Source organism: Podarcis muralis, chromosome 12 (assembly GCF_964188315.1).
Source record: "Podarcis muralis chromosome 12, rPodMur119.hap1.1, whole genome shotgun sequence".
NCBI classification, from domain to species: Eukaryota; Metazoa; Chordata; class Lepidosauria; order Squamata; family Lacertidae; genus Podarcis; species Podarcis muralis.
Window position 1 is genome coordinate 52,130,660 of NC_135666.1, and position 15,648 is coordinate 52,146,307.

Genomic DNA, 15,648 nt, shown 5'->3' on the forward strand with positions numbered 1-15,648 from the left:
TTCTGTGTGGCTTAACTTTGTGCACTGAATGTGGCAGCTGAGACTTTGATTTTCTTCTTAAGCACGCAGAACAGCATAGTTTGGCAGAAGGGTCCTGAGTTACATGACAATATCTAGTAGGCTATTTCCTAATCATAGTTTTCTTACCCTTAGATTGATGGGAACAGAAAGGTCTCAAAGAGAGTTTATCTAATAATAATAATAATAAATTTTATTTATATCCCGCCCTCCCCAGCCGAAGCCGGGCTCAGGGCGGCTAACAACAATAAAACAATAAAATCTAGTAGCTTATCCAGAATTGTATGGAATAAATATATATATTGGAGGTATATGGTATACCAGGGGTTGTCATCCTGGTCCCTACCGCCCGCTAGTGGGTGTTTCAGGATTCTAGGTGGGCGGTAGGGGGTTCTGCGACACAAGCCATCTAGCACTGGTGGGCGGTAAGGAAATTTTACTATCAAGAAAGATGCATTAGTGGGAGGTAGGTATAAAAAGGTTGACTACCCCTGTATTGCACCTTGCTGTAACATTCTTCAAGCTGTGTAATTATATGTGAGAAAAGTTCTTATAACTGCCTTTAAAACATCTTTGGTTGGCAGCTTTCAAATACTACTCTGATCTGACTGATCTATATGTTTTTAACTTGAGTTAATATGTTTACAGGAGTATGTTAGACTGGATTGTTGAAGAACAGTTTTACTTCTTTCTTTTTTACTTTCTTATAGAATATTTTCCTTCTTGGATGTAATTACCTTGTGTCGATGCGCACAAGTTTCTAAGGTACTGCTAGGTATTTGCTTTGTAATTTCATTTCTTCTCTAAGTAAAAAAATGAATGTATAATGTACACTTACATTAATTGTCTTTGGAATCTCACTGTTTTCACTGTATAGCAGAAAAAAGAGTTGGTTGCAAAGCTTGAATGGTCCTTCTTCCTCTTTTACCATGAGGGGGAGTTTGGATCCTTTTTCAATTAACCATTGTTTAGTGTGATGTCTGAATCCTGAACTGTGGTTAATAATAGCAATGGTTTATTGAAGCAAACAAACTTTAAAAGCCACAATATGAAGTTTGTTTGCTTTGGTAAACTGTAGTAAATATCCACAGCCGTTTATTTAAAACACAATGCTAAACTGTGATTAACTAAAAACGGAAGCAAAGTCTTCTAGCCGCCTCCTTGCATCAGTGAAGGAGCAAGGGTAGGTGATGAGCCTGAGGCTTATTCAGTACAGTGGTACCTCGGGTTAAGTATTTAATTTGTTCCGGAGGTCCGTACTTAACCTGAAACTATTCTTAACCTGAAGCACCACTTTAGCTAATGGGGCCTCCTGCTGCTGCCGCGCCGCCAGAGCATGATTTCTGTTCTCATCCTGAAGCAAAGTTCTTAACCTGAAGCACTATTTCTGGGTTAGTGGAGACTGTAACCTGAAGTGTATATACCAGATGCTGGTTCTTCTCCAGGGTTAAATGTGATTGTAGAATACACACACACAAATTGCAAGCAGAGATTGAATCACAAAAGAATGAGATTCTCTTGGAAGGTAGCATATTACCGTGATTATCCTACCTTTGCCTTTTAAGATATGCTTCTGTTTTAAATTCTTTCTGCAGAATATTTACTGCGAAAGGGTGTTCTGTTGGGCTGCATTTGAAAGTTGATTGACCTTTTGAATAAACTGTAGGACAGTCCTTCCCAGTTTCCCCTATTATTATTATCTATTATTTATCTGCAAATGATAAGCTAAAGAGAATAGTGGTTTGTTTAAGACTTCCTAGTGAGTTCATAACTGAGGTGAAATTAAAAGTTGGCTCACAAGTTGCACTCTTAGCTACTTTATCATACCAAGTAAGTATTATTTCATCTAACTTTGCATTTAGGTAATATTCTTGCACTCTTACAGGATATTTATCTCTCAAGAAACTGGGCCTTAAAATATTGCTTAAAAAGTAGTTTTCCTCAATTAAGAACCATTTTAAACATGGAAAAATCCTAGTTCTGAATTCTTCATGCTTTCATCATACCTTTTGTGAGTGATGTTTTGAAAAGACATTGGTTATTATGTTACATACATACATATATCTATATCTATAATGTGCATATATGTGTTCTTTGTTTATTTCAGTCTTGGAATGTGTTGGCCCTGGATGGGAGTAACTGGCAAAGAATAGACCTTTTTAACTTTCAGACAGATGTAGAGGTTCGTAACACTTAACGTTTTTCACTATCATAAAAACAATGTAAAACTGAAACTTTGAAGTACAGATTTGATTTAATTTTACCTTTTTATCTAGCATTATTGATTGAACTTTGATTTGAAAGTAGTCAATTGCTTTTAATTATCTTTTTTTTTTTTTAGAGCAACAGGCAAAACCTCATCTGACCTCTTGCCCACTGATTGCACTATGTCTGGTTTCATTTTCTTACTTTGCTACATTGCATATAAAGTAAGGGATAATAATGAAAAACTACTTTTCTGTACATAAAACAAATGATGGGCAGGCAGCTTTCTCAAAAGGTTGAAAAAGAATTAAATCTACAGGTTTTACCAGCTGAGGGGATTACACAATGCCTTGAGCTTTCGCTGTCTCCACTTCATAGTTCTTTTAAGGCATTCAATTATTATTATTTTCTTAAAACAAATATTGCAAACTTTTATTTTGTATTTTCTTAACAGAAATCAATGAAACTTTTTGTAAGAAATGTTTTTCCATATACCACTGAAGCTTAGGACTGCTCCATCATTGTTGCTATAGTGCATCTTTTTCCTCTTTGCACCAGTCACATAGTTAAAAAAGAGAGAGAAGAAGCCTAACGATGTCCTGTTCTGGTCTGGGGCTGGATCCCACAGGGCAAGGCAGATCAGAACTACAGATAGCTCTGAATGAGTGGCTTGCTCTGACAAAAGTTGAGCCCATATTGAGCCTGTTTTAAGGCTCTGCCTTCATACTACCTCTCTTAGGCTCCATCCCATTGTGGATAACATTAGATTCTTAGAGAGGCTAACCCTCTTTAAGATCTTTAAATTCTTTAGTACCCTCTGGCTTGAGGTTGGGTACTGCTTGAATTCATGGCCTGCATCATGATGCACTCTGCTGTTATGGGAGATAAATGGACATTGAGTTTTAAAGGTTTTTGCATTGTATCTCAAATGTTGCAACAGAAAGCACTTCCTAACATTGATCTCAATCCTGCACATACTGTCCTGATTCCAGGTTGTTATGATTCAGTTAGGTTAACAAAGAACTAAACTTCAGAGATATAGAAATCTAGAATGGGGCATTTCCGTCCTGGCAAAGAGGAAAGGTTGTGGTTTAAATTGGCCCTGATTTAGCAGGTTCTTTATACTTTAGTTGAGCATTTCCAATACTGGAGCCTACATACTTAGGTGGTGTGAGATTTCCACCACCATGTAAGTTTTATATATTTTTGAAGAAATCTGTGTATGCTAAAAGTGATCATTTTGCCATGTCCATGTATGGCTCTTCCCAGTATCCCTGGCAGTTCATTTAAACAGAGTTGGCTTGAGGTCTTCAGCAATAAAAACATTTTTTGTTTTGTTTTTGTCTGTTTTAGACATTATTCTTCCTGGCATGGAGCTCCTCTTGAAAGGCATCTGGTTAGATATGAAGTTGATATTTGTTTCATCTGTTTAAGGGCCGGGTCTTAGAAAATATTTCCAAAAGATGTGGTGGGTTCCTGAGACAACTGAGTCTGAGAGGCTGTCTTGGGGTTGGAGATACTTCTTTAAAGTAAGTAATATTTTAAAAGTTGCTCTTTTAAAATTGCATTACAGTTTTCAGCATCAACCATGATGGAAAGGTGGAGGCTGCAACAAGTGTTTGAGTAGAATACACAGTACCACATTGACCAATTCTGGATCATGAGTACAACGATACTGATGAAAATGCCAGTGCAGCTGAGCTCTGAACCCAGAATTGGTTAGTCAAAGGGGAAAGGGAGTCTGCCATTGCTGACTGGAACAAACTAGACAGTGAGAGGTGCATTGCCTACAGTATCCCTATAAGTAGCTATTCTGTCACAAGCATTACATCTTGCAGCCACTGACCCGCTACTCACATTTCCTGGCTAGCTGGTTTTGTGACAGTCCCTTGTCTGGAATAAGGTACAATAAACCTGTAGGTCCTGGCTAGAAGCTCATTTTATTCACCTGCGGTACCATCACTGGAAAGAATGTAGGGTGTACAACTTTTGAATGCCAGTGTCTCAGGGGTATAGGGCCTGCCAGACCCCATCAGTGCAGCACCTGTTAGACAGTGTTGGAAACTCCCATTGTTCTAGGTGCATTTTGTCACAGGGAATTTCATTAGCGCAATCAGTTTCTGAGCTTCTGGGCGCAGTACTGTGCTTAAGATTTCAGATTAAAACTGCAGAGTGGAAGGAAAAGAGGACTATTTTCTCCCTTCCCACTTTGAGCTACTCTCTGAAGACTGGAGAAGAGACCCTTTTAAGAATATTAGGGGGGTAGGCAGGGGAAGGACTAGAACATGTGAAAAATGAACATCATAATTTAGCTGCAGTTCATTTATTTATGGTTTTGTATTCTTCTTATAAAAAAGCATGCCTAGACATTCCGTTGTTGCACCCATAACCTAGGTTTAAGGTGCCATTTAGCTCCTAGCTTTCATATCTCAGTTTCTAACATTGCTATTAGAACTGTCTGGCAACAAGGTTGTGAATGGGATGTTAAAAACCTGGTCATGTGCATTTTAAGTCCCTTTCTCTCCAGTCATCATAGGATCAAACTGTAAGTCATTTAAAATAATTCAGAAATTCTTACCGTAATTAACATTTTACTTTAATTGTTTGGGGAATTGCAGAACAGCTGTGCAGAGACACTTCCTCCTTCACATGATGGCATAATAATTAAAGGAATGGATATGAGATTAATAAGTTGCAAATAGTTTTTTAGCCTGAAAGCTCTGACAGAACCTGAATATTATCTCAAACACAGCCAACTGTGTTTTTGATGTATTGTAAATGCCTGATGGGAGAGTGCATTAGTACATAAAAATGTGCTCTACTTATTTGGGCTTTTTAATTTTATTGCTTTTGCAGAACATTTGCACAGAACTGTAGAAACATTGAACATTTGAACCTTAATGGATGCACAAAAATTACTGATAGGTAAGCCAATGGTGTTGGATGGGAAAACTGATTTTTTTAAAAAATTAGTTCGATTCATTTTTAGTGCCTCTCTTCCTTTACAGCACTTGCTTTAGCCTTAGCAAATTTTGCCCCAGGCTAAAACATCTGGATCTGACATCTTGTATTTCCATCACAAACAACTCTTTGAGAAGTTTAAGGTAAAGCTTTTTATTATTCAACTTGCATTGAAATGATTTAAGTTTATATCTGGAAATCGACTGGTGCTGCCTATTACTAGTATTGCTGGTGTTTAAATCTTTACGACTGTGTGTGGCCTTTCCCTCAAGTTTTTGTTCTGTGCTGGCTGGCAGTTACCTTTAATATTTGTTAAGAAGAATTTAATTTGTCTCTGCTGCTATAATAACTACTCAAACACAATGCTTTGTTTTCTTTCTTGTTGCAGTGAGGGATGCCAAAATCTGGAACTCTTGAATCTTTCCTGGTGTGATCAGATTACAAAAGATGGCATTGAAGCACTGGTGAAAGGGTGCAATGGACTAAAAGCACTATTTCTTAGAGGATGCACACAGGTACAAACCTGCTAAGGTACCAAGTTGAACCCATAAGAGTTAGTTTTATATTGGGGTATCTGACAAAGTTTTTTGTTGTTTTTTTTGAATAGTAAAGCAGTATTCATTTATTGACATGATATTTTGCCATGCCATACTGCTTATGTCCACTTCTTCTGCCAATTTATTTTTTCTTCATTAATACAGCTGGTAGATGAGGCGCTTCACCACATTGAGACTCATTGCCATGAACTGGTTATCTTAAACTTGCAGTCATGCATGGTAAGTACTTCTCTTTGCACTTTGTAGCTTCTATGATTAGATGGAAAAGGTCATTCTCCTAGGATGAAAACTACAGTGGTACCTTGGTTCTCGAACTTAAGCTGTTCTGGGTTCTGTTCTGAGAAAATTTTAATGCTAGGCTTCACAGTTTAATATTGAGAATACACATGTACCAAACAAGCTTCTGCCATGCATTCACAGTTTTGAAAATATTGTCATACAGCTAATGTTCAGTTTGTCCTGGTTGTTCCATTTTCTTTTATAAAGTGCCACTTTATAAAAGAAGATATCAAAAATAGGAGCCTAAAGTTATTAGGGCATATCAAAGAAGGGGCAAATAATCAATTCCAAGGTCAGGAATTTGGTGCACATGACATGCCAAAAGTAGGGAACTTGTGGCCGTTCGGATGAGGAACCATGAACTCGAGCCAGCACAACCAGTAGTCAATAATTATTTGAATTTGGCGAGGGACACAGTCCTCAAGTACCTGTAATCTTGGTGTTCCCTCTTCTAGCTATGCCTGTCTTCCCTCTATCACTGAGAGAGGCTGTCCTACTATGGTTCCTGCAAGATTTCTTTTCCCTAGACACCTAGATGAAGATGGTAGCAGGTGCTCAGCCAAACAACTCAGTTATGGATCCATTATAGCCAACACACACAAAAGGGCACATCATAACAATTAACCTTCCGTCTCCCACCAAAGCAGTGATAACACCTAACAACTTGTGCCACGCCATTGTTAGGAGCTCCAGAGCAGTTCCCAGCTAGCAGGAAAGGAAGGGATCAATAATAATAATTAATAATAATTTATTATTTATACCCCGCCCACCTGGCTGCGCCTGCCAACCTAGCAGTTCGAAAGCACCCCAGGGTGCAAGTAGATAAATAGGGACCGCTTACCAGCGGGAAGGTAAACAGCGTTCCGTGTGCTGCGCTGGCTCGCCAGATGCAGCTTGTCATGCTGGCCACGTGACCCGGAAGTGTCTCCGGACAGCGCTGGCCCCCGGCCTCTTAAGTGAGATGGGCGCACAACCCTAGAGTCTGTCAAGACTGGCCCGTACGGGCAGGGGTACCTTTACCTTTACCTTTACCACCTGGCTGAGTCTCCCCAGCCACTCTGGGCGGCTCCCAATCAAGTGTTAAAAACAATACAGCATTAAATATTAAAAACTTCCCTAAACAGGGCTGTCTTCAGATGTCTTTTAAAGATAGGATAACTGCTTATTTCCTTCGCATCTGAAGGGAGGGTGTTCCACAGGGTGGGCGCCACTGCCAAGAAGGCCCTCTGTCTGGTTCCCTGTAACCTCACTTCTCGCAATGAGGGAACCGCCAGAAGGCCCTCAGCGCTGGATCTCAATCAATCAATCAATCAATCAATCAATCAATCAATCAATCACCCAGCATGGTTGCTGATGGATTTAAAAAATGAGATGTGGAGTGGGGGCCAGGTGATTCATATTTCCCCTTCTCTATAAGAGCTCACAAAAAAGTCTCATCAGTGCCCTCCCATTGTTTTCCAGCTGTTTTCTTGCTTTCCTAGAATCATGAACTACAGTGGTGCCCCGCAAGACGAATGCCTCGCAAGATGGAAAACCCGCTAGACGAAAGGGTTTTCCGTTTTGGAGGTGCTTCGCAAAACGAATTTCCTATGGGCTTGCTTCGCAAGACAAAAATGTCTTGCAAGTTCCTGCAGGGTTTTTTTCCTCCCCCCCCCCCTTTTCCCCAAGCCGCTAAGCTGCTTATCAGCTGATCCGCTAAGCCGCTTATCAGCTGATCCGCTAAGCCACTAATAGCGCTAAGCCGCTAATGGGCTTGCTTCGCAAGACAAAAAAACCGCAGGACGAAGAGACTCGCGGAACGGATTCTTTTCGTCTTGCGAGGCACCACTGTATAGTCAAACCTTGGTTGTCAAACGTAATCTGTTCCAGAAGACTGTTCGACTTCCGAAATGTTTGACAACCGAAAACTGAAAGTGGAAGCCTCAGTGCAATAGTGAAATTCAAAACTGAAGCAGTGTGGCACGTTGGCTTCCAAAAATTGTTCGAAAACCGGAGCAGTTACTTCCAGGTTTTCGGCGTTTGAGAGCCAAACCTTTGAAAACGGACCCGTTCAAGGACCAAGGTTTGACTGTAATAGTGATTTCTTGACATAATTATCGTTCGGCATGTTTGCACGCAAGTTTCTCTCTTTCTTTTTGGCTGCTAGTATACTTGCTTCCTTCAGCAAAATGCACATTATCAAGGTTGAAAGGAAATCAGTCTTTGAAATAGTGCACCAAACTGCAAGATAAAGCACTGTGTTTGAGGAAACTCCTTTCCAGATGACTATAGAGCGGAATCTATAAAAAAGTTGACTAGCATGCCTTTGTAGTGAAAATGAACAGTATGGAACAAACTGCATGATAATTGTTAACATTTGTTATTTAATTGTGTAAACTTGATAACACCTTAAGAGAAATTGCCTAACTTCAGATGACAGAACTTTCCACTGTTCTTTGCTACAGCAAATATCGGATGAAGGCATAGCAGGTATCTGTAGAGGATGTCACCAACTCCAGTCGCTTTGTGTTTCTGGTTGTACAAACCTTACAGATGCTTCCCTCGTAGCACTTGGTCTGAACTGTCCAAGACTGAAGTGAGTACTATTCAGTTCACACATTACTGAGTGGTGGTTGTCTCCCTCTGCTTTGAAGTTGCATTCATCGTCATCAGACTAGCAGGTGCCTAATAGTTTTCAGTGACAGCTATGATGCAGTCCAATGCGTATTTATCGAAAAGCAAAACAGGAAAATGGGGAAGGGCCCAGATTCAACCCCTGCCATCTCCAGGTGGTGCTGCGAAAAACTCCTGTCTGAAACCTTGGAGAAGTTCTGCGACTCAGTGAGCTAGGTGGACCTGACCCAATGGAAGGCAACTTTCTATTCTAAGTAAGTTCCACAGGACTTATTTCCAAGTAAGTATGGCTAGGATACTCCCCTGTGTGGTTTTAGTATTTTTAAAGTCACATATATTGAAATTTGCATATTCCTGAAAACTAACAGAAAATGTAATCCTAGATTACAGATAAATTTCTGAGACCTGATTAGATTTAATATTTTTCATTGTTAACTTAAATGTGCCAAAGGTAGACTGTAGTCTGCAAAAGCTCATTCTACAATAAATCTGCTGGCCTTGAAGGTGCCACAAAACTTTGTTGTTTTGCTGCAATAGACTTAACAGAGCCACCCATTTGAAAAAAGTGTGGAATTGCTAATTAGACCACAATATGCAAGTAGTGATTTATCTTTAACCCTTCCCTCATCTTTCTCTGCTTTCTTTGTATATTTTGCCTGGAATGTGTAATTGTGCATTTCCCCCAGACATTCATATAAAGATTTAGGAGGATGGGCAAGCAAAACATTGTTTATACATCACTAGGGACAGTGTGGAAAGAGAACCAAGCTGCATGGTAGGGGGAACAGCTTTTCTCCTATAATTTTAGCATGGGAAGATAGATTCCACTTAATCTTATAGGATAAGCTAATAATTTAAGAGAAGTTGGAAAAATAAGACATCTTCCAAAATCGGGAACAGAAAGTAAGATGAGTAGCAGTGGTGTTGGTTAGGCTCATGAGTCCAGCAGTGTCTGTGGGTGTAGGCATCTAACCTCCCCCTTTCCTCAAAAAAAGAAAATCAGTATGGGTATACTTGCAGGTAAAGCCTACTTCCCATTCCTAGCAGAGTCTCCATTAAATGAGACTCTGCAGGGAGCACACACAGATGCATTTCCCATCCCACTCGGGTGTAGGAAGGGGGGGGTGGACTGCCCCAGGTGCCCTCACTGAGGGGGAGGTGACATTCGGCACGCCACCCAGCCACAACTCCCAAGCCCACCCCGAGCCATCGGGGTAAGGGGGGAGCTTTGCCGGCAGCATTCCCCCCTTCCCCCTTTGTTTTGACAGCTTGGGAGAGGCTTGGGAGTCGTGGGTGGGCGGTGCACCGAATGTCCTCCATGGGCGGCTTGGGAGGACACCCTCTGTGCCTGGGAGGACACCCTCTGTGCCTGGGAGGACACCCTCTGTGCCATGCCCTCCTCAGGAACACGCCCGCCCTGGGCAGCGCAGGTATATGCTCCGCCGTTGACCCCACTCCATCTGGAGGCCCTCAAATACATGGGCCTTCTCTCTCCCTCCTGCCCACATAATTTCAGATACTTGCTAGTCTTAAAATAAAAATGATAGTTATTGGCAGTTCTGTTTATTGTGCATCTCCCTCTTCCTGATATTGTTCCCCTCCCACTTCTTCTTAGGGTCTGTTTGTGGAGGTGAATTTTTCTTTGCAATGTATTTCTGCATTATTTCCCTTAAGGTGAATATAGAAAGGTTGGTGCATTTTATATTTTGTTTTGCAATTTTTATTTCCTGATGATTATGGCTGCACTTTTCTTCTTTTCCTGCTGCTTTTTTCAGTTTTTAAAATTGTTAATTTTAAACTACTTCAAGGGATGGATCAACAAACGTAACATGCTGGGTGAAAGCCAAAGTTCCTTTTCTAAACTCTCTTTCTTCAGCACATCATCAGTGTAAAATCAAGTTCCAAAACACATCCATAACAAGGTAAAAAGGGTTGTTCTGTTATAAAAACAGACTAATCACTAGGAAACATTGCCACCACCACAATGAGCAACTTCTTCCAGGCTATTTGGGATTCCTTGAAGTTACCCTAGATGTATTCTAGCCTTTCTAGAAACTGGAACCAAGCTATTCTTGTAACAATAGAACCTTTCGCAATAGCATAAGAGATCAGTGATGTGAATATAGTTTTGAATGATGCTGATTCAAAAACAGAACACTTGGTATATGCAAGATGGGAAGTGAACGAGCAGCCTATTTCCCATTTAAGGAGAGAAAAAGATAGTTCTGTTTGCTGACTTTACCTAAATAAAAAAGCAGCAAGCTTAAACTACATAATATTCATTGCATCCCATCAGTATTCTTCCAATGCTAGTTAATATATCACAAACTTAGATGGTCTGAATTGGTTGCATCCAAAAAGCTAGCACAAGGTTAGTACAAATGGCACACTACAATGTAGTACAGTCATACCTCGGGTTAAATATGCTTCAGGTTGAGTGTTTTCAGGTTACGCTCCGCGGCGACCCAGAAGTAACGGAACGCGCTACTTCCGGGTTTCGCTGCTTGCGCATGCACAGACACTCAAAATGACATCATGCGCAGAAGAGCAAATCGCGACCCGCGCAGTTGCGGGTTGCATTCTACTCAGGATGCGAACGGGTATAGCACTATTGTGATGTGCTGTTGGACAGCAAACACTGTCAGGAGGCAGCCTGTCAGAAAGTAATTGTGTACACCCAAGCTGTATTTTTAGATCTGTATCCTACCCTTTTCCCAAGGAGCTCAGGGTTCATCTGCCCTTTATTCTCTCAACAACCCTGTAAGGTAGATCAGATAGAGGGAAGAGAGATGGACCCAGGGACACCCACTGAACTACTTGTCTGAATAGGAATTTGAAACTGGGTCTCCTAATCTGGTCCTCCTAAGTACAGTGATACTGGGGGGCCGCTAGGGGCGCATTGGAAGATGGCCGACAATACCATCTCTCCGGCTCATACAAGGTAATTAAGAGGCTAATATGGGAGTAATTAGCCTCCCGAGGTTTTTCCAGGTGGAATGGAAAAACGCTGCCTCGTCTGCGGTTGCCTATAAATCACCTCCGAGTTTGAAAGAAGGAGGGGGTGAGGGCCCTAGACGGAAAGCCCTCGTATGCAGTTTTTCGCTCTCCTGGACGCTGCTTCTAATCGCAACCCTAGTTGCAGGAGCTCAAGATAAATAATTAGAGAAGAGCAAATGCACATGTTTCGAGTGAAGAAAAGGGAGTATTGATTGCTAATTTGAAAACGACCTCTGTGAAGCTGAGCGACGGGTTGGATCTGAACAGGAAAATAAATCAAAGAGGACTACATCAAAGATGTCGGTATGTTGGAATGGGGCGGAAAGGGGGGAACTTTTTCCCCTCTATGTGATTGCCTAACACCCCCCCCCCAAAGAAGAACCGTTGCAATAATCGACAACAAGTGAGATACATTAATGAACTGTGTGGAAATGAATCACTAACTCTAAAGGCTTTGTTTTGGGAAAGATCTGGAAAAGAAATGGAAGGCTTTTGGGATGATGCAGTTCTAAAAGAGATTTGCCATGACAGACTCTGTTGTAGGATTGACGGTCAAGAGAGGGAGAAAGCCATGACTTTGTTATCATACTTGACTCTGTGTCTGATCAGGCAGAACCCCCAGAAAAGATTGATGTCGGAACAACAGGCCTGCGAAAGTTAAAGAGCAAACGCTGAGACAGTATTTCATGGAAGTGTCGAAATGGCGTTTGCTGTTTGAATATGTCTTTTGGATTAATGTGAAAATCCACACAGGACTATAACAAGGTTTGGTTCAACTCGCTCGTGGAGACTTTCAGAGGTTATAAAGAAAGGGAAAAAAATACGATAACAGTAAGAAAATTGGAAGATGATTTTTAAAGGAAAATAAAGAGATGAATGGACAGAACTGTGAACATCAAAGCAATAGAAATAAGAGATGATTGGACCCTTTCTGAGCTTGAAGCATGGGTACCCCCAACAAAAATTTAAAATTCGGTTTTGTAATTTGGAATTAATGTGATTTGTGATTTGATTGATCTGTTAATAAAAATTATTTAAAAACTAAGTACAGTGGTACCTCTAGTTACAGACACAATCCGTTCTGGGGTGCCATTCGCACCCTGAAAAGTCCGCAACTAGAGTGGTGCTTCTGCGCAAGTGCAGAGCACGATGGAGCGCTTCTGCTCCTGCGCAAAGCTCACAGAATGCTTCTGCGCGTGCGGCAAAACCCGGAAGTATACACTTCCGGGTTTCCCGTGTTCGCAAGCTGAAAAGATGCAACATGAACCTAACGCAACACGAGGTATGACTGTACATTATGGCATGATGGTTCATTGCTTGAAAGGAACAAAAATGGATGGAGACACTTCACCTGGCTTATAGCCCTGGGTTGCTTCAGGCCTTCAACAGTTTAGAATTCCAAGAAATAGTCAATTCCAGGTCATCAGAACTGTGAATGTGATCAATAAGGTGTGGCCGAATGTTGGTAATGATGAGAGAATGCTAATAATGACCTCTGTCCATCCACATCCACAAGACATGACAGCTGTCACAGACTTCAGCCTTCTTCATCCCCCCCCCCGACTCAACTAAAATGTTTTCAGGTCTCAGTCAAGATTTTCAGTTCTTATAGTGTATCAGCCATAGAAACAGGATTTTAGTCATGCAGAACTTGAAATTTGTAGTCTCATTGCCAACAGAGATAATAAAATAATCTAGGATAGTAGATGTATTATTTATTCCTGTTTCCATTGCATAGAATCACATGCTAGGTTCCTGGTGTCATCACAAGGATTTCTTTCTGATTATTCTCAACTGCAGAAATGTTTATTTTTCAGGATTCTGGAGGCTGCAAGGTGTTCCCATCTCACTGATGCTGGTTTTGCACTTCTAGCACGGGTAGGTAAGGTTAATATTATTTAACTTTTTATCCCATACTTCCTCTAAGTATCTTATAGTAGAACTTTTAGCCTCACAACCCTTTGAGGTGGATTAAGTTTCAAAAAATGGATGGATATTGTAACTCCATTTCACACAGCCAGACACATCTCTAGCCCTTGTACCACATTGACCACACATTTTTAAAAAAGTATCTTACACAAGTACATATCTGCATATAAGGAGGAAATCTGTCTGTTTCAGGGAGTTTGACTAGGTAACCCTTGAATTGGTTGTGACCTTGCTTTTGCCCAACTATGCATGAGGGTCAGGTTCCCTTGTTTCAGGTCTCAAAAAAGCTGATTGCAAAATTAATATACATTTTCCAGATTAAGGAGGGGTTGCTTCACTGTATCTCCACCCACTGAGTATTTAGCCTGTTTTGGATAAGAGGAAAAACAAACCACAGTTATTCATATTCAGTACATATGAGTCGTGTATTGTCAAGGGAGCTGACACGTAGCATGCTTTGCAGAGCAGAAAAGAGAAAGCAACACCAGCTAACTTGAAGTTAGTTGTTTTATTAAGAAATCAGAACAGAAAAAACATGGAGACTCCAACAGTGTACTCCCCCATAGCAAGCCGTTGCTCAGACTGTCTTGCACCTCCCACTTCACTCCATCCCCTCTGTCTCATGCCCCTCTCTTGTGTGAGCCCCAAGGTACCTTCTTTCTCTGCTTGGCTCTCTGCTTTGTTACGTGCTCTGGGATTGGGAGGAGCTGGCAGGCTGGCAGCAGAAACATTGTTGGGGTGGCTTGGCAGGAGGTGCCTTTGCTTTGTGCTGGGGCACCTGCTTGTCGCCCCTTTTTCCTTGTCCTCCAAACTCCCAGTCTAGTACCTCCCAGCTCTTCCCTCCGGGGTGTGTCTGGTTGTCCACCACCAGGAGTCTGAATCCAACTGTTCCTCATCTAGTCAGCCCCTGACATGTCAATAAAGTATACACGTCATACTGGAAGTTTATAAAATCTTAAGTTCTCAGTTTAGCCTTGTTTTTAATGGTAGAATGCTTTTTTTCCTCACTTTTAGAATTGCCATGAACTAGAAAAGATGGACCTAGAAGAATGTGTTCTGGTGAGACCTATTTGTACAAGGCCTTTGAATCAGATCTAGTAAAAGTATCATTAAAAGATGATGCTCTTCTGTGTCCAGAAAAACCTACAGACTACAAAAACTACCTGATATGTGTTTTTGCCTGTCCCTGAGTTTGACACTGTTCTCTATATAATTTCTTTCTTTCTAGATAACAGATAACACATTGATACAACTTTCCATTCATTGCCCTAAACTGCAAGCATTGGTAAGTTCCTGTTTATTTACTTGTTTATTTTACTTGCAAAAAGGGTAGAAAATCCTGTTTTGTTTAGCCTTTCTATTTCACTTCATCTACAGAAAGTTTCTCAAGAGCCATGGATAATTCTGCTTTCTTCAGTTGAAGCAGGTCAAAATTTGAGGGAAATAAACATTTCTGTAAGCCCTGTCTCCAGCTGAATAAGTGGAGTCACCCATCTCAGAAAAAAAAATCCTTTTCCTAAATGAGAGGAGATGGATTTGACCCGTTACAGAAATATGCATTAATGACATTGCATTTCTCATCTTTGTTACAGAGCTTGTCCCACTGTGAACTGATCACGGATGATGGGATTCTGCATCTGAGCAGCAGCACATGTGGACATGAAAGACTCCAAGTACTTGAATTGGACAACTGCCTTCTAATCACAGACGTGACCCTAGAGCATCTTGAAAATTGCCACAACTTAGAAAGAATTGAATTATATGACTGTCAGCAAGTCACCCGTGCAGGCATCAAAAGAATAAGAGTACGTACTGCACAACTGTGCTGAGATGCAGAGCCTCAGTGTTGATATATCAAGGTAGCTCCTGGCATGACTTTTAATACACACCAAGACCAGTGTCGTATCATTTAATAAAGTGTCTATTCGTAGGCTGTCATTCAGGAAGAGTGCACAATACTTAACTCAATGCCGTCTAAATTTATGCAGAACACCATGCATCTGCAACAGAAGCAGCATATCCATTTTTCTTCCTAGAAAGGGATTTGTGAAAAAAATGAGCAGCTTATTTCTTCAGATGTCTCTATCAA

General features: G+C 41.0%; 1 protein-coding gene across 5 annotated transcripts in view; it reads left to right on the forward strand.

Moving 5' to 3' along the window:
* The window catches only part of FBXL2 (F-box and leucine rich repeat protein 2), a 31,747-nt gene that overhangs the window by 9,297 nt on the left and 6,802 nt on the right, over positions 1 to 15,648 (forward strand). For 3 of the 5 annotated variants that reach the window (XR_013390257.1, XM_077916436.1, XM_028750695.2), the window contains exons 3-14: positions 729 to 783; positions 2,126 to 2,200; positions 3,658 to 3,752; positions 5,080 to 5,148; positions 5,232 to 5,327; positions 5,573 to 5,699; positions 5,886 to 5,960; positions 8,465 to 8,595; positions 13,448 to 13,508; positions 14,574 to 14,618; positions 14,788 to 14,844; positions 15,152 to 15,364. Coding sequence is in view for 3 of the 5 variants with exons in the window: in XM_077916436.1 (XP_077772562.1) it covers positions 729 to 783; positions 2,126 to 2,200; positions 3,658 to 3,752; positions 5,080 to 5,148; positions 5,232 to 5,327; positions 5,573 to 5,699; positions 5,886 to 5,960; positions 8,465 to 8,595; positions 13,448 to 13,508; positions 14,574 to 14,618; positions 14,788 to 14,844; positions 15,152 to 15,364 (1,099 nt within the window). In the remaining 2 variants the exon portion in view is untranslated. Of the gene's footprint in view, positions 1 to 728; positions 784 to 2,125; positions 2,201 to 3,657; positions 3,753 to 5,079; positions 5,149 to 5,231; positions 5,328 to 5,572; positions 5,700 to 5,885; positions 5,961 to 8,464; positions 8,596 to 13,447; positions 13,509 to 14,573; positions 14,619 to 14,787; positions 14,845 to 15,151; positions 15,419 to 15,648 lie in introns of all 5 variants that reach the window. The other 2 variants (XR_013390258.1, XM_077916437.1) reach the window with 2 other exon arrangements.